The sequence below is a fragment of the Chinchilla lanigera genome, unplaced genomic scaffold (assembly GCF_000276665.1).
Source record: "Chinchilla lanigera isolate Chin_1 unplaced genomic scaffold, ChiLan1.0 scaffold00101, whole genome shotgun sequence".
Taxonomy (NCBI): Eukaryota; Metazoa; Chordata; class Mammalia; order Rodentia; family Chinchillidae; genus Chinchilla; species Chinchilla lanigera.
This window is the reverse complement of record NW_004955502.1, coordinates 5855994-5874624: the sequence shown is the minus strand read 5'-3', so window position 1 is coordinate 5874624 and position 18631 is coordinate 5855994. Positions and strand designations below refer to the sequence as shown.

The 18631-nt window shown below is 37.0% G+C and overlaps 1 protein-coding gene across 1 annotated transcript in view; it reads right to left on the bottom strand.

Moving 5' to 3' along the window:
* The window catches only part of Mei4 (meiotic double-stranded break formation protein 4), a 182338-nt gene that overhangs the window by 143321 nt on the left and 20386 nt on the right, over positions 1 to 18631 (bottom strand). The window contains exon 2 of the mRNA XM_005406900.2: positions 13080 to 13325. Coding sequence (XP_005406957.1) covers positions 13080 to 13311 — 232 coding nt within the window. The 5' untranslated portion in view covers positions 13312 to 13325. The remainder of the gene's footprint in view (positions 1 to 13079; positions 13326 to 18631) is intronic.

Below are 18631 nucleotides of genomic sequence, written 5' to 3'. Positions count from 1 at the left end.
TCATGGGTAATTTAGGTTGTATAGACCTCTCTTATCTGTAAGTCAATTTTTTTCCCCATGCTTGGAAAATTTTCTGCCATTACTTCTTTGAACAGGTTTGGCTTATGTCCCTTGTGCTACCTTCTGATTTTTTCATTCATTCCCATTAATCTTATGTTATCTTTCTTTGCATCATCTAGCAGCTACTGGATTTTTTGTCCCTTTTTAAGAAGTCTTTTCGTTGATGATCAGTAAGCACGAGCATTGGTTCATTTTCTGATTCATGGTTTTTAATCCCCTAGATACCTGTTTGAATCTGTTTAGTGGAATCCAGTTCTTTCTTATGTTGGGTATTCATGGTTTCCATCACCTTCTTAAGTGCTTCTAATTTTTTTTAAATCTAGATAAACCCATCCAGTTACTGAGGGCTCTGAGAGGCAACCCAACCCAAAATCGTTGAGTTCTGTGTGCAGGTGGCCCCTCCCTAAAGCAGTGCCCAACCAAGGTCCCTCTCCAGGGGACACCTGTACTGGATTCACTCACCAACTTTTGTAGTGAACAGCATCCACTACTCCAGTCCAGTGCATTTCTCAGTGGAGTCCTCTGGAGTCACCCACTGTAGAGGTCTCTAGGGTTGCCAGCCTTAACTGTGTCTGTAGATTTGAGCCTCTTCTCTCTTGCAGCAATCGGGGAGTCAGTAAGAAGTGCAGTTTGCCACCCTTTCTTTCTGCATTGGGGCTGTCTCCTCATTTTCCCCATGACTTCCAATTTTCCTTTCAAATGTTTCCTGAATCCCAGGGAACCACCTTCCTCATTTTCTTCTGCAAGTTGCTATGTTCCAATGTCTGTAGCCCAAATCTCAGTGAAGCTGACAGGGTGCTATTTACTTCTTCCCAGAAGTCCTAAAGTGTCCTTTTAACCAATGGCTAAACATGCAGTTTCACCTTTATCAATCTGTCTCATACTACACTACAGCACCTCAATCATAGTATTTGTGTGTGTCACCTAACTGCTGAAATATTTCAATAGGAGTTTCGCAAATATCTACAGTCTCTCTCCAAGTGGGTTCTAAGTGCTGAATTCTCTTCAAGGGCTTCAGGTAATTTTCATGTGCAGCCAACACTGAAAACAATCCTCCAGCCTATTTGCCTCCTTTGTGTTCTATCTTTCACCAAGATCACTTTCTACCCCTGTACTGACTCACCTATACTGACTGATGCTCAGGCTTCACATTTTAATTTTAATTCTAATGGTTTATTGAACAGTTAATGGTTAAATTTTTTTGACCAGTTTTGAGTGCTTGTTTCTGGTAATCTGAACAACTAGTTTGAAGACAACAATATGCAATATAACAACCATTGATAAATTCCTACCATCTTGTCCAGTGAAGCTCTGTATTGCTTCTAATGTTTTTTCTAATTTTTCTTATTCTCTTTAATGGTTTGATCAATCTTGCATTCTCACATCTGGTAATCTGAGCAAATTTGTTGAAGACAACAACATGTAATATAAAAACCACTGTCAATTCCTATCATTCCATTTTGAAACTCTGTATCTTTTTTTTGTTTTTCCTTTGTTTTTGCCTATGTTGTTATTTTGTTATTGTTTTTTATTCTCTTTTTTTAAAAAAGTATATTTGCTCTGCTAGCAAAGCCACAGATAACAGCTCCAGAGGACTTTAATGGATATAGCAAAACTCATATACATTGTTTTACAGTCTCTTCTCTTGCATTAGGTAACAAAACAAAATGTACTCTTCACTTTTTTTATATTAAAAAATAAAAGAAGGAAAACCTACTAACAGACAGACATGCATTTATGAAATAGGTTAAGAACAATACAAACAAAACAAAGTTGCAGACAAAGCTGTAGGACAGTAACAATGACAAAATGTACTCTTAATTCTGAATAAGGATCAGCCAAAATGGGGTCAGCAGTCAATCAATGCACTGTCAATTATGATTAAAATATATTCTTGTGAGCAGTAAACGGGGAGTTAAAAAGTCACTTTCCTGCAGACCCTTTTGTGGTAGCCAAGTGGAGCTCATTTCCACTGATTTTTACAATTGTGATGACTCTGAAAATAAAGCCCATTCAAGGGTTCTGGTTTTCATAACCTGCAAGGATGAATTTAAAACTCATACTTCACAGCTACAATATTATGTTTCATGCATCTCCTACTCACTATAAAACTCATTGGTCTAGGAAATTAAATAAACTTGATCAAAAGAGCAGCATAATCTCTTACTACTAAAAATAAAAGTAACACTTTCAGGAAGAAGATAAGACAAACTAAATATATGCTGCCTCATCACAATAGCTGATTTCACACAGCTTATACCGTGTTCAGTTTAATTCAGCAAATCCATTTTATGTGGTACAGTGTGATGGCACTGGAATAGGGGCTAAATAGACTCCAAGTTTAAGTAATACATAGCCTCCTACTATCAAGAAACAGCAAAAAGAAGCCAACAGCAAGGTCTCTTACAACACAGAAAGGCCTGTCAAACAGAAGTACAGGAGACATGCTCTAAGCTCACAGAAGAATTACCTTAAACTAGGGACAAGCCAGTAAGAGGTGATATTGTGTAAGTGTTCAGGGACTACAGAGCTTTCTCAGGAAGGATCCTAAGAAGGTTGAGCTGAAGGAATGCAGAGGGTAAAGTTTCCTGCTCCTAATGAAGAGGACCTTGAATGCAATCTGCTCTGAAATAATGGAAATCTATTCACTGTTCAAAATATGATCTTAACCGTGTTTTGAGAAAAACTGCCGAGGCAAAAGAGGGTGTTGGAGAACCTATAATAAGGGGTTTTTGAAACAGTCAGGGAGAAATTATGTTTTATAAAGAAAAACAATGATTGTTGTTCAAGGGGAAGATTGAGCACTACATGATAGAGAAATCTGAAAAAAAGAAAAATAAAATTAGAGCTTTTTATAATAGAGATGGAATAGAGAATGAAAATCCAGTGCTATTAATGTAATTCCCCAAATAACAGAATAGAATAACAACTGAATTTCTAAAACAATTTCTGCAGACTTGATTCACAAGAGACTCAAACCCACCAAGCACATAGCACACAGAAGATCTTTCAACTTCTGCTACTGGACTAGAACTCACAATGTGAAAACAATGCCCATCATCCTATTTCACTACTAGAAGGAGAAAATTCATATAATATCCTTCTTCCACAGATATAATCCACTAAGTCAACTAGATCCAGATCTGTTCAAGAATTAAACAATAAAATTTTCAATTCCCCCCAAAAAACCACTTAGGTGGCTAAGAAATAAAAGGCAATTCCCATCAGACTATCAAGGCCAAGGAGCAAGGAAACAAATGTTTATATGGTATCTACATGAAGGAACTGTTGCCCACAGCATTCCCAGGTAAACCTCAGACTGTCTTTCATCATCCTTAGCACTGTCATTCTCATTTTTTCAGAGGAAAATGTATACCATGAGGTATACAACTTGCCCCAAAGACTGTAGCTAATGTTACTAGAGCTCAAATTCAACCCCAATTCACCTAACTTCCAACATATGCTCTTTCCAGTAAGTATCTTGCCTCTCAAATTTGTCATGAGTAAACCTTCTACGCCAATAATACCTCCTTGCCCTTTGTTGGTTCTTTCTTAATTTATTTATACATGTTCATCCCTAAATTAATCTGTGAGCTCCTACTAGGTACTAAATATTAATGATAATCTTTCATTAGCACACTCAAGGGTCACATATTAAGCATGGTATGGTGTGCTAGGAACTGTACTTTATTCAAATTGTTTATCAGAATGGGTGGTGTCTTGATTACTTTTCTCTACTGCTGGGACAAAATACCCGATGCCCAAAATTAAGGAAAGAAACGTTTATTTATCTCACAGTTTGTGGAGGTTTCAGTCCATACTAGACTGGCTCCAAGACAGTGTGGCACATGGCAGAGGGCAACAGTTCATGCCTGCAAAAAAACAGCAAAAGCAGCAAGAGCAAAAGGGGTACGAGCACAAGAGAGTAAGTCTCTTTGCCTCCCTTACATTGTATACAAGCTACCTGCCCCAGGGCAGATGTAGCACTCACACTCATAATCCCAGCATTGGATCATGGATCAATCATAAACTCTAAAAGCCCACCCCATGACTGCATGAGGCTCTGAAGGCACATCTATGCACAAACCATAAGAGATGGTATAATCACATCACTTCTTTTTACTTCTCAGACACTTTCTGGTAAGCATATGAGATATGATTAAAAAATATAGTGAACAATTAAATAAAAAAATATTAAAAGTTTTTATATGTTCTACATAGAAGTCCTTTGTCTGAGGAACAGTTGGCTAAAATTTTTTCCCAATTCATGGGTTTTCCTTTTACACTGCTGGTGATTTCTTTTGATGTGCAAAAACTTTTTAATAAGATGAGATCCCAGTTGTTGATTTTTTGAAGTATTTTCTGTGCACTTTGGTTTCTGTTCATGAACTCTCTGCCTACCCCTATATCTTCAAGATTTCTATGTACTTTCTCTTCCAGTAGATTTAGTGTTTGTGTCTCAATATTTAGATCTTTGATCTATTTTGACTTTAGTTTAGTGCATGGTAATAGACATGGGTCTAGTTTTAGTCTTCAGCATGTGGAAAGCCAGTTTTCCAGCACCATTTATTAAAGAGACTATCTTTCTTCCAGTGAACATATTTGGTCCCTGTCAAAGATAAGGTGGCTGAGTGTGTTTGTAGTTGTGTCTGCATCTTCTAATCTGTGCCACTGATCCTCAAAATTCAAAGACCCAATCCAAAAAACAGACATATGAGATAAATACACACTTCTCAGATGAAGAAATACAAACAACAAATACATGAAAAAATGTTCAGAATCATTGGTCACTTGAGAAATGCAAATTAAAACAAGACTGAGATGCTATCTCACTCCAAAAAGAATGGCTGTCATCAAGAAATCACTAACGAATGATGGTGAGGCCGTGGGGAAAAAGGAACCTTCTCACTGTTGGTGGGAGTGTAGACTAGTACAACCTCTGTGGAAATCAGTGTGGAGATTCCTCAAAAAATTAGGATTAGAGGTCCCATTTGACCCAGCTATCCCCCTTCTGGGTATTTTTCCAGAAGAATTAAAAACATCATACCATAGTGATATATGTGCACCCATGTTTATAGCAGGAAGGGAGGAAGGAGAGGAGGCAGAAAGGAAGGAAGAAGGAAGGGAAATGCACACACACACACACACAAGATGCTAAGATAATTGTACTACTAATTTCTATTGGTTTATTGAAAGGAACAGTTAACGTTTCATTGATCAATCTTTCATACCTACATTTGATAATCTGAGCACCTGTTTTGAAGATAACAATAAGTAATACAGCAACCACTGTTGATTTTTATCACCTTGTTTTGAAATTCTGTATGGTTTTTATAATTTTGTTTTTGTCTTTGTTTTTGTTATTTTGCTTTTGTTTTCTCTTTAAAATAGAAAATAAAAAACATGCACAAACACACACAAAACCAACCAAACAAAAACAAACAATAACAAAACAGCTCTTGGTAGTCTCATACTATTGCTCAGACCAGTAGGATCACCATTACTACCCAGAAGAGTATCAGAAATGACTCTCAAGCCAGCCCCATGTAACTCATTTATTTGAATGGAATTGATACTATACAATTTATCAGCCTAAAATTAAGTCCAGAATGATCTACCTGCACTTTATTCATTATTAAATTTGTTCCAAAAAGTAAATTGTATGATATCTAGCATCCAAATATTAAATCCAGAATCCTCACAATACGTTTAGATTTCTAACACAATTTTAAGATTATAAAATAGATAAACAGCAGGGCATTTTAAAAATATGGATGAAACTTCTAAATAAATGTAACTCTAAATGTAAGAACAATAGTCAAACTTTATGAAGACCTGCAAGTGTAGCTCAGTAGTAGAGTGCATATTTAGCACATGTAAGGCTCTGGATTTAATCCCCAACACCAAAACAAACAAGGAAACAAAAAAAAAAAACCTGAAAGCTACAGGTTAAACTATTTTGAATAATTTACCGTCCATTCCACAGATAGAAAACCAGTGTTCTAATATTGTCAGTTTTCATTTCTTCTGTTCTGATTAAACTACTGTATGCGTACATGCTACCTCAAAGGGAGGAAAATCACTTTACTTTAGTGGGTCTCCTTCTCTAGAACACTAGATCTTTCTCTCTGTGTATAAATATACACTTAAACTATGTCTAAACGTATTTATTTGACAGATTTGCACCAACTACCCCTGTGCAATAGGCATCGCCTAATCATAAGAATACAATAATGATGAAAATAGACAACTCTTGCAAAATGGAGTGTAAGTCCCATACAGAAGAAATGCTTAAACAATTGTAATTTAGCTCACATTTGCTGTGAAAAACATAGAAATGTTATGTGTAACAAGAAGTGAGAATAAGATGTAGTCAAGCAAGTGAAAGAAATGCAGTGTTTCTCAGTGTAAAATCTGAAAGGACATGGTGGAAAGAGGTTGTGCTGGAGAGGTAAACAAGTATCAAATTCTTAAAAAATGTAATCCAGTTTAAGGGTTTTGCACTTCATCCTAAAGTAAAGAATACTTGAGACTGGGCTGCAACCTAGACTGGAAAGTGGCAAGGTAACAACTAAAGTATTACTGTGCACTTACAATAAGACCAAAATAGAAACATAGAGTCTAACTCAGACAAAATTAGGCAAAACCATTCCCATCAGAAAGGAGATTAAGATTCCACAGATATAACAAAGTAAAGAGCTTTTAAAGTGGAGTGTGCCTGAACATCTGCTAAGACTTCCTAAAACCCAGATTCAGCAAAGAAGATGATTGTATTATACACTCAGATTCAGAGTCCTGTACCAGGAAGAGAGAAGATGAAGAATGTGTCTTACTGGGCATACTGTGTACTGTGGAATTCTCATCCATAAGCCCTACTCTTCAGCTCTGTTGCTTCTTGCAGATACAGTCTCTTGTGCCAGTCCTTGTTCGAATGGTCTGACTCCTTATCCCTGCACACCATTCCTACCAGAGACTGGTCCTGCTATAATTATATACAGTGTTTACATTTCTACATTATTGCCAAATCCACTATTAAAACTCTTCAATATTATGGACTTTTTAAAGTTAATTTTAATTTCTTATATACTGATGGTCTTAGCATTAGATTAATTCAATTTTATGAAGAGAGTAAAGTATGTCTAATATATAATTGTAACTATTAAATTACTGCAAAGTCTTTCTTAGTATATTAAATTAAGGACAAAGTCTCTGATGTTTAGGTACATTACCTATGTGTGCTTTAAATCAACCAGTTTTAGACAAATTTCCAACACTACTATATTTGAAAATTTATACTCTGAGAACTTACGTGAAAACTGAGAAGGAAAGGTATATGGCTCCAAGACCACAATGAGGAGACTAACACAAGCTCTCTCTGGCTCCCAGGATGTCCTACTCCTGTTCCACCCCTTGTGGAACAGGATGTCCTACTCCTGTTCCACCATCAGTCAAGCTAAAAACCTGTTCTTGAATCTAAGGTGGAGAGGCAAGGGAGCACTGAAGACTTACTCCTCAGGATATAAGGCAAGAAAAAGAATGTGGAAACAAACTAAAAAGATGTTAGCTAGAAGCACTAGGAATTCCCCAAAGCATCTGGGTGGGTCAGTTATTTCCCAGGGCCCAACGTCTTCAAGAGCTAAATTCAACCATAATTAACTCTGCTACTTTGCATACTGCATCCTGTTCCCACCCCATGTATTCTATACAAGTACCCTACCTAATGAACACTTAGTATATAAACATGTAAACTGGTAAGCTAAGATGGTTTTATTTTTCCTTATCTTCATGCTGTAGCCAACTGCTTGCCCATCCAATAAACTATCATTTATGAAGACATTAAATACTGCAAATTGTAGGGGGAAAAGCACATACCTGACCCTTCCTTCATCTGTCATTTTCCCTAATTTCCCACAAATTACTGTGAAAGTACATTAGCAACTACACAGATGCTCCTGGTCTCTCACCCCTGCCACATATATACAGATTCTAATATCACTCCTAACTCTGGTCACTGAAGTTCTATACAATTTTCCCACTAACCATGTTCTCAATACCCCTTCTACATTTAGGGTAAGGACAGCCACATGCCTTCCTGACTGTACTCTATGCTTTCATTTTCCCTCACCTATCTCCTCAAAACTAGACAAATTCTTCCCAACATTATGAGGCCATCTTTAACAGGAGCTATTCTAGATTAAAGAACACAGTTTTTCTGTTTTATTTTCTCTCCAGGGATCAGGAAGATTCTTGAGAGAGAAAGTATCACTCTCATTCATTCAGTCATTCATTCACAACCCCCACTCCTTCCCCACTGTGTAAGATAGGACGAGCTCAGACCTAAGGAACAAGATATATGGTAACAATGTCTTAAACCATTGTCTACCTTTAAAAAATTCCTAACAAGGTAATCTTAAGAGTTGCTTTGGCTACTGCAAACTATTCTTACCCTGCTGGCCTACCTTCCTTAGCATGTTGGCCCTAACTTTTCAATATGGCCTGTTAATTGCAAAACAGCTACCACAGTTCCATCATATCGTTATGGGAAAGTGCTCCATTTTGGAAACAAGAGGCTGAGGTAAAATGTTTTTAAGATTACTTACACTCCTTAGTCTCTATCTGTTTACCCAAACAGCAAATCTTTATGACAAGCTCAAAAGATTCCTCTTTACCTTTCACTGGCCAGAGGTAGCATCTTGCTCAAACTTAGATCAAAACTGACAAAACAGGTCTAAGCCTTTTGTGGCTAAAGTTATGGGCATGAACACATTTCTTCCCAGATAAAACTGGAGTGTTTTAGAAACAAGGACAGGAGTTGCCTATTTTGTAGACCTGTCTGCCACATATCACTAAAAAAATTTTGAGAAATATGACTGCCTGCCTGTCTGCCTTCCTCCCCTTTCCTTCGCTCCCTCCTCTCCTTCTTTAAACTAGTAATGAACATTTAAGTAAAAGAAGTATGTATTAGGTAAAAGAAATATGTAAAAGAATATTTATAATTATAAAATCAAACTGTATTTATCCCTTCTCTGTACAGCCTGATCTCTTAATATAATAAAGAAGTATAAATTCCTAACAAGGTAATCTTAAGAGTTGCCTTGGCTACTCCAAACACTCCTCTTGAAGAAGCTATAGAAAAATAAATCAGAATAAACAGCCAAGTGCTGAAAGGTTGTATAAACCGCATCATACTTCCTTACTTATTAACTTTGCCCTTTCAACTCTGCTTTATTTAATTCTGGACTGCTCCATTGTTTCAATGGATAGTTGATGTTATAAATTAAGTTCCCTAGCCTCTCAATCTGACAAATATTCAATTCAACATTTATTGACAATCTGCTGTTTTCAAACATGCAAGAATAGTTGCACATGTAAAGTAACCCTAAACATTCCATCTAGAAATATTTAATAATATGAATATATCTATATAACACAGTTTTGATTTTCAGGTGTGGAATTTTCTAGAGCAAAGAATGTCAGTCTTCAGTAACTGCTATGTTCTCTATTTTCCTATCAATCTGATACCCCACCCCCTTGTCTCATATGTGAGTCTCCCCTTTAACAATTACTTCATTAATCCTAATACAGCCACATATTCTTCATTTTCAACTTTATGGCAACAGATGGAGAGACAGAGTACTTCCAAACATCTGCACTGGAACACTTTACCTGCAACCCTACTACAAGTAAAACTGATTTTAATTGTATAATTTTTGAAAAACTCTCTTTCCACCACTGAAACTAAAATTGTTCAGTTAGAAAATAAGTTATCTTACTGTATGTTATGCACACTCATGTTAAAAACAAGTAATATGCATACTGTACCAGGGTTATTAATAGACCACGAATGGTGAAGAACATGTTCACCACCAGGGATATTTATAGGAGAGCTTAGCGTTTCTGGAACTTTTTACCATTTGTTAACTCTGCAACTGTACAGAAAGAAAATGAAGAGAAGAACTGGTTAGACTGGCCATTCCTTCACTGAGCATACTCAAAGAGCCCACCAAGAACTCCAAAGAGACCAAAATGTGGCTAGAGAGTTCAGCAACCCCTGGGTATTAGGTCACAAGGTTCTCAAGATAACGCATGATAATGAGAGCCTTCACAAGCATATGTGTGCCACACCTGCACACGCCAGACAATCAGGCCGCCTCTTCCTCTCTTGCTCCTGCAATGTTTGAATAGGCAAACCTTCCACACCCACCCACACAACTCAATCTCCTTGTGAGTTTCCACTACAGGTATGACTTCAACTGTTACTTACAAGCCAAAAACTCCTGAATCTATAGATAACCTATGGATAGCTTGATCATTCTCTCTAAGATTTCAGATCATACAACTAGCTTCCTTATAGATAATCCTATATATTCCAGGGATTAGCTTCCACTCAGAAAACTTTTATTATATGAGTTTACTTCTGTGTTCACTGTGTACAAAGTCTCATAATCTATTTCATAAACTAGGCTGGAAAGCTACATTATCCTAAATATCTACATCTCTGGAATCACTTTCTAAACCTATTCACAGTGTCTGAAAGGTCTACTCTGAAATCCTTCATAAATCTTTTAAATGTTCACTATCATAAACCTTGTGCAATGCATCATTCTACAAATTGCTGTTTTTAGTCAGGTTTCTGTTGCTATCACTGACTACCAGAGACTCGGTAATTTACAAAGATTTGTTCCTCTTATAGCTCCAAAGGCCCAAAGTCCAGGGACTTCCTCTGGAAAGGCTTGTTGGTAGTGGAGACTGCAGAGTGCACAGTACCAAGGCAGAGACGACAGCCACAGGACGAGGGGCATGCACACCGCAGAGAGAACCAAACTGACTTTGCGTAACAGATTCCCTCTCAAGATAACTCACTAATCTACTAATCCATTCATGAAGGTGCAGCCCTCATGATTTGAGCACCTCTTACAGGCCCCACCTGCAAATATCTCAAAATAAAGATTATACTTTAATGGGAGTTTTAGTGGGAATATTCAAATCATTACATGGGCTTTAGTACCTAAGCTTTGAAAACTGCTCCTTGGGTCTTCACTGACCACTACAGCCAAAACATCCTTTCCTTAACATAAACATCCTCTGTTTCCAGTGAACAAATATTTATTGAGCACCTTTTGTGTGTGACAGTTAATTATGGGGTCAATTAGAATGAGTTAAGAAATGCCTAGAGCTAGTGGAGCTCAATTGTGGGTGTGTCTGGATGGTTCCTAATCTGCAAACTGAAAACAGATGACTCACCCTGGATGTGGGTGGCACCAACCAACAGGGTTGCGGCCTAGACGGAATAAAAAAGGAAAGAAGGAATCCAACTCTTTGTGCTTCTTTAGAGGAGTTCTTGTCTTTTTCATTGCCTCTGAACTTTCCTTTCCAGCTGCTGCAGGCTTCCAGCTCAGGTTCTTCAGGCTCCCAGCACTGACAGTGCACACCAGACTCATACAGACTCATACCAGACTGCAGTGAGCTCCGGCCTTGACTTTCAAACCTGTTCCTCTAGTACACCCTGACACACTGTATAACAGTCTTTAAGGTGGGCATTGCATAAAAAACGCTGTGAAAATCAAAGACCTCTCTTAGTGAATTTAGATTCCTGTTCAGGAGATAGCAACCTACTGAATACATAAACAAATCTATAGGAGGTGCTTATCTCAGGAATAACTACTGGGGAATGACATAATAACCTATATACACAGTGGTTTGGGAACACTTCTTTGAGGAGGTAGAATTAAAAATAACTTGCAGAGAAAAAAAAAAAGAGGCCAGAGAAAGAGAGGGAGAAGAGCACAATAGAGTTCCAGGCAAAAAAGAGCCTTTAAAGGCTGAAGGAAAGGCCATGTTGGCTGCACCACATCTATAATGGGCAGGGAACATCAAATGACATGAGAAGAGTAAACAAACATGGCATCACCTACAGTTTTTGGGGCCACTATCGCAAGTCCAAATTTAATGTGAAGTAAAATTAGAAGCCAGGGAAAGAGTTTTCTGCAAAGAAAAAGTATAATATGATTTATTTTTAAATTGCCAGAATTGTTTCCCTATCAAAAAACGAGTATTACTTTGAGAAATTGCCACGGCTCCCCTGAGTACCCATGAATGAGGTAAGGCAACTTGTAATTTGCTCAAGTGAGTCCTAGTTTGCCAGTTTTCCCAGGGTAAGTACAGACTCCCTTTCACTCTCACAAGTGTTCCAATGGAGACCATAACAGTATGATCAACTCAGTGTGGAAGTAATACAGTGAAATATTCCTACAGCAGACACTAAGTGCTCTCCTGGAACTGTTCCTAATCACCTCCTTCTCTCTGCCCTGTCACATCTCTTGTCTTACATCTTGAAGTACTACAGTAACTCTGAAATACAACGCTGGTGGCACACAGCACAGAACACACATGCTCCACTCTACTCTCTGTGCTCACGCTCTGGCCTCTGCAATCATTTCACTGCCAAGCAGATAGACCCTTAGAGCCCAAACCTCAGAAACCTTCCCAGAAACCAACCAGAATCAACTGCTCCCTATTTGCATTTTTGTCAGTCTTTCTATTGTAAGAGAACAACTCGTTTATCCATGGGTCTGTTCTCCCTGCTAGAATGGCAGGGACTTAATGGGGAGAACAGCGTTTATTCTGAAATGATCTAGAGTTTTCATCATCCACTGCCTGCCTGGTCAAGAGCTAAACCTTGGTGTATGACTGCAAGGTGAATGCTGCAGCAAAAGAGTAAAGTTGAACAATGAGAATTTAAAATGAATTTTTTTTAGAAAATGTTAAAACATTATCCCCTTTATATGGAACTACTTTCATTTCCTTACCTTCATCCCAAAGGTAACTCTATTTAGTATATAGTGACAATAACCCTTTAATCAGTGACTAGAAATAAAAAAAAAAAATTCTTATTGGCCCAGAAGCCTAACTGTCAAGGAAGTTAAACTGTTTCATGTTTTGACAATACATTTTTAAACAATTGTGCAGGTGGAATGAAATGAGTTGATGTATTACTGAAACTGATTCCATCCACTTACCACTCTTAAACAATCTTGAACAAATCTTGCTCAGAAAAACTTCTTGACGCAGTTGCAGAACTTCAGCTTCCAAGGCTTCAACTTTTGATCTGCAGTTTGAATCCTGCTCAGACACCAGTGTTGCGAGGTGCTCTGTGTATTCTCTACTGCTTTTGTCTGCTGGCTTGGAGCGAATAATTGCCAGGGCTATAGCCAGCTTTGAAGCTCTCAAATGCCATGTTTGAACATCCATCCTGGCTTTTGTTCCTATTATTTAATTAGAAAAACAAGTTACAGAAAGTCCATTAAACTTTGACAGTGCATTTTATTCATTCAAAATTGATTTTGCAGAGTAATACTCATTAATAAGTTTTAAAAACAACTTGGTACCAAGTAACAGAAAAGAAATTTCTCAGAAAGTGAAAACTGTATGAGAAGAATATGCAGAAGAAAAGCTCATACAATTGCATATTAAGTATATTAAGATTCAAACTAGTAGGTTAGACAACTTGACAACTTCTTGCAGTGGAAAAAAATCACATTAATTCATTTAGTGGTTTTTAACCAGAAACACACATCATAATCACTGAAGGAGTTTTTAAAATACATGTGTGCTTGATTCATTTGTCCAAAGTTTTGATTCACCAAATTACAGGAGCACTGAGGCTCTTACATTTTGAAAAGAGCCCACTGGGTAATCATAACCATTACATTAAATCACCCATTTCAGTGGAAGCCCTTCCTTTGCTCCAATCCCTTCTGCTAAGTCTCAGAGCCCCTGCTTCCAAACTCTGCATTCCTTTCTATATCTTTTATCTGTTATTCCTGGCTTTAATCACCTGCTTCTGATCTGTACAGAGAGCAATCTTTTAAATATCTGCATCATTTAAGTTGTAAATCTCCTTTGATTCTGTACATTCAGAGATTCCCAAATGCCACCTGGAATATATCTTTCCAAACCAAGAATGTCTCACAGTTTTACAGCATGAATGTATTTAAGAGGACAACATGACACGCTACTAAAGTAATTGTTTTACAATCGCCATCTCTACTGAAGTGTAAGCCCCTTGTGGCTTCACCATGCTTTTGGGGATTACTATGGGGGCTTTGTTCATGAAATGTACTAAATGAAAAAAAATTAACGCATAATTAAAAGTACAGTAGGTACTTCTAATCTACAGGTTCTATATGTACATGCACATATTCAACCAACCTGAGATCAGAACTTTCTGATAAAAATTGCATTTACACAGAATACATACAATTTTTTCTTGTCAATGTCGTCTAAACAATTCCATGTAACAACTATTCACATGTGTTAGACATAATAATCTAGAGAAAGTTTTAAGTAGACAGGAGGATGTTTATAATATGTTTATCGCAGAATTAATTTTTTCAATATTGAAAAGAGGGATGGATAAGTAGTTAAGTAAAAACTGCTGGAAAACAGATTTCCAAAATTAAAGTACAGCTGCCATAACTTTAAACATTCCCAGCAGCTGAATTCAACAAGGACTGCGTAGCATGAAGATGGATACACTAGTCAGGTTGATAGCTCCGCTCAGCTTAGCTTCTACAGCCACCGCCTCACTGGCTGGCTTGCCCTCCGTCAGCTCTGTCAGGGACGGGAGCAGTGGACTCCAGCAATCGTTACTCTCAGAGGAGCACTTACATGCACATCACAGACACATGGATAACTCTTTTTGGAAGGCTGCTAGTGTATAAGACTGTACTGAACCCCCCCAATAAAATTATAACCTCTTCAAAGGTGTTTCATCTAGAAAAGAATCTCACCTTAATTATGAATAGTAGGAATACAGGATTAAAGAAAGATAGAAAAAGGTTCATTAACACCAGTTAAAACCAGTCAACTCCCAGTCATCTTAGACATATTTAATTAATCGATTTAAGCAAGGTTTTAACATTTAAGGTTAAATGTTCTGATATTTAAGTCATTGTATGCAATTTGTTAATAGTCTTAAAATCATGCTGAATATCAGTCACCACAAAAATGATCAAATTATCCAGTCCTTTTGAATTATAACTATCACATTATTATAACTATCTCAGAGTCATCTGTCTGAACATTCATTAGAACTGGATCACAAATGAGTAGAAACGATTGCTAACAGAAGTACATGGGACAGGTTTGTGGGTTGTAAATAATATTGACAACACACACAGATCTACAACCTACAAACACAAAGAAGCAAGCATTTAAAGCTGTTTCTTGCTATGCGAATGTGTGTGTATTTATGAACACTTACTTTTTTAATGTTAGGATAAAATGCTTATCCGCAAATTGCCATTAGGAAGATAAAAATATGTTTCCTTATAATTTGATGGAAGGAAATATGAGTTTGTGTGCATTAGGCCTTTGCCTCCAATTTTCTAACACAAAGTTCCTAAATTCTTTAGCAGTCCCTGAGTGGTAGGGTATTCTTTTATTCTAATCATTTAAGTCTTGGCAGACCCCCAGACTGCTTCAATAGGGCCGGTTGCTAGAAAAACCAATCCTCAATTATAAATTAGGAATTATTGCCCTTCCAGCTCCAGTCAGGTAAGAGGGACCAAAGATAAAGTTAATGAATCATTCCTATGGAATAAAAAAAAAACTTAGGAAAGTGCTAGGAGGGTGGAGCTTCCTGAGGGGTGACAGAGGTCTGTGGACTCCACCCTAAAGGTGGCTCTAAGTAACACTGTCATGGGCTCTTCCTAATTTGTACTCTTCAGAGTAAACTAATGATAAGCTGAACACTTTTCTGAGTTCTATGAGTTTTTCTAGCAAATTAACAAACCTGATTGATAGATTGCAGAACCTCTGACTTTGAAGCCAAGATGAACAGATTGAAGATAACATTAAAACTCCAATACTTACAGCAGGTGCCTGAACTGAGAGTATTTTTTTTAGAACTGAGCCCATAAACCTGTGGAATCTGATGCTAATTTCAGGTAGTTAGTGTCAGAATGGAACTTAACTGTTGGATATTTAGCTGGTGTCTAGAGAATCAGAGTGTTGCTACTGGAAAGCATTCTGTTTCCTAAACATATTCTCTGTTTAACTGAAAGATGATTAGTAGTAACTTCCAGAAAGTCTTTATAAATTCAATTTATGTTTAAATAATTATAGTAAATAATTAATATGAACATTTAATGTTCCCCAGGAAGGTAGTTAGTGTCTTTAAATTCTTAATAGTTTAAAACATAAAATTTTAACAGTCTTTTTAAACCAGAGCTTAGTTCAAATGGGCTTTCTTTTTCTTTGTATTCAGGAGCTGCCCTTACCACATTCAGGTCCTTCACTGGGCTGTGGAGAATACGGTCAAATTCTCTTTGAGCCCTGGATTCTCCTCCAGACAATGCATGCTACTCTATAAATGTCATTTTTGCAATTTTTACTTGCCCTATTTCTCCTGCCCTCATTTTTGCTGCTACACTTTTAACTGAGAACAATTAGCCAACCCTGAACTACCAAAACTGAAGAATTATCATCTCAGATATCAAAAGTTAGTTCACCTCCAAAATCACTGATGACAATTCTGTGATAAAAAGAACCCCAGATCCTTTCTATAGCACACTGGTGAGAGTTTAAATTATATAACCACTAGGAGAATAGATTCGTAAATATGTATCAAAAGTCTTTAAACTATTTATTTCCCTATGTCCCGGCAATACATGTTCTATGATTTTTACCTTTAATAAATGAACAGAGCTGTATATATATTAAAAAAAAACCACTTCGGTGTCTTTTCTATGATAAAAAATACAGTGAATGCTGCTGCCAACTGCTAGCCAACAGAAGCAAGGCAGGCTTGTAAAAAATTACAGTGAATTGTCATCTATCTTACCCATACTATTCACTGGACCTAGCACCACATAACTTGTAGCACTTCCCCAAAATCAAAATGACCTTGAAAAGTAAATGTTTTGAATTAATTCAGAACACTGAGGTGGCATTAACAGTGCAACTAAAGACAGAAAGGGAACATCCAGAACTGCTTCAGAGAGTGGTAAAAATGATGGAATAAATGTACTTGAAGAGAGGTTTTACTGTAAAACATTTTTTAAAATGTAAATGCACACTATATTTCTCAATTATACTATATAGAAGCAGAGAGTAAAATGGTAGTTGCCAAGGGGACTGGGGATATGTTAGTTAAAGGAACCACTTTTCATTTATGATGAATTAGTTCTGAAGATATATGGCATATCACCGTATTTAGAGTTAGTATTTACATCTTATATAATCAAAAATTGCAAAGACAATAGATCTTAAATATTTCCAGCACAAAAATACCTTATATGCAGCTAAGGCTATGTTAACTATCTTAATTTAATCATTTCACAGTGTACACATCTTGGCTACTTTTCTCACTGCTGACACAAAATACCCAGTGCCCCAAAATTAAGGGAACAAAGGTTTATTTGGCTCACTGTATATAAAGGTTTCGGCTGGCTTTAAGACAGGGTGGCATGGCAGACAAGCATCACAAAAGAGAACAGTTTATGGAGGGTAGAAGGTAACAAAGCAAGCAAGGGGCCAAGACAAGCTTCTTTCTGTCCATTACACCATATTGAGTCTACTGGGATTAGGGTGGTGCTAAACCAGTATCAGTCCTAGCACCCTTAATCTTAGCATTGTACCATGAATCAATTACATGCTCTAGACTCAGCCATCTCTGAAAAAGCCCCACCTGTGACCACCTGAGGCATCTAGACACAAGCTATAACAATACATATATCAAAACACCACTTTATATTCTATAAATATGTACAATTTTTATCAATCACACATTTATACAAATTTTACATACTTTGACTATCATTCCATTATCAAATATATGAAAAATACATAAGTAAGCAGAAGTGAGTTTCATTAAAAAAAAACAAAAACAAAAACAAAAAAAACAGAAGAAATGAAGAATGGTTTTGAATGAAGTCTCTGAAGCCTCTCCCCATCATTTGGGTGAGGTAGCCCAGCCTGAAGCACTCCTTCCTCAGTTCTAACACATTTTAACACTGAGGTTCTACAGTTTTAGGTCAAAGGTAAGTGGGAAGGGAGAAATACTCCTATTTCATGTAAGCCCTACAATAAATGCTTGCCTTGCCAATAAAGCAAGCAACTGAAAGACACTTGATGAGCATTCCTTAAATCACTGGTAAGAGAAAGAGTGAGTGCAGGAGGAAATATCTATATACCACGTTGGTGAAATATGCACTTATCAAATATCAACCTGGAGGGCAGCAAAGCACTAGAGTGCCAGAACAGTAAGTTATTAAAAGATTTTTGAGATAATTAGTTTTAGAAAAGTTTGGACAAGGTCTACCATGTCGTTTTTGGATTAGATCCAGCTGACAAATTTCTTAATTATTGTTATAGTTTCAGCACATATCAAACTGTGAAGTGCTCAGCAGATTAACATCCTTTTACATAAAAGAATTGAGAGTTACTCAAGATTTCAAATCTCTCTACTTTAATAATTAAGAGGCCTTTAAAAGCCTTTCCAGCAAGAAAACCTGTGCATGATAGGAGGCTTGTAAAAATAAAGGGGTACTGGCTTTCTATTGCTTTC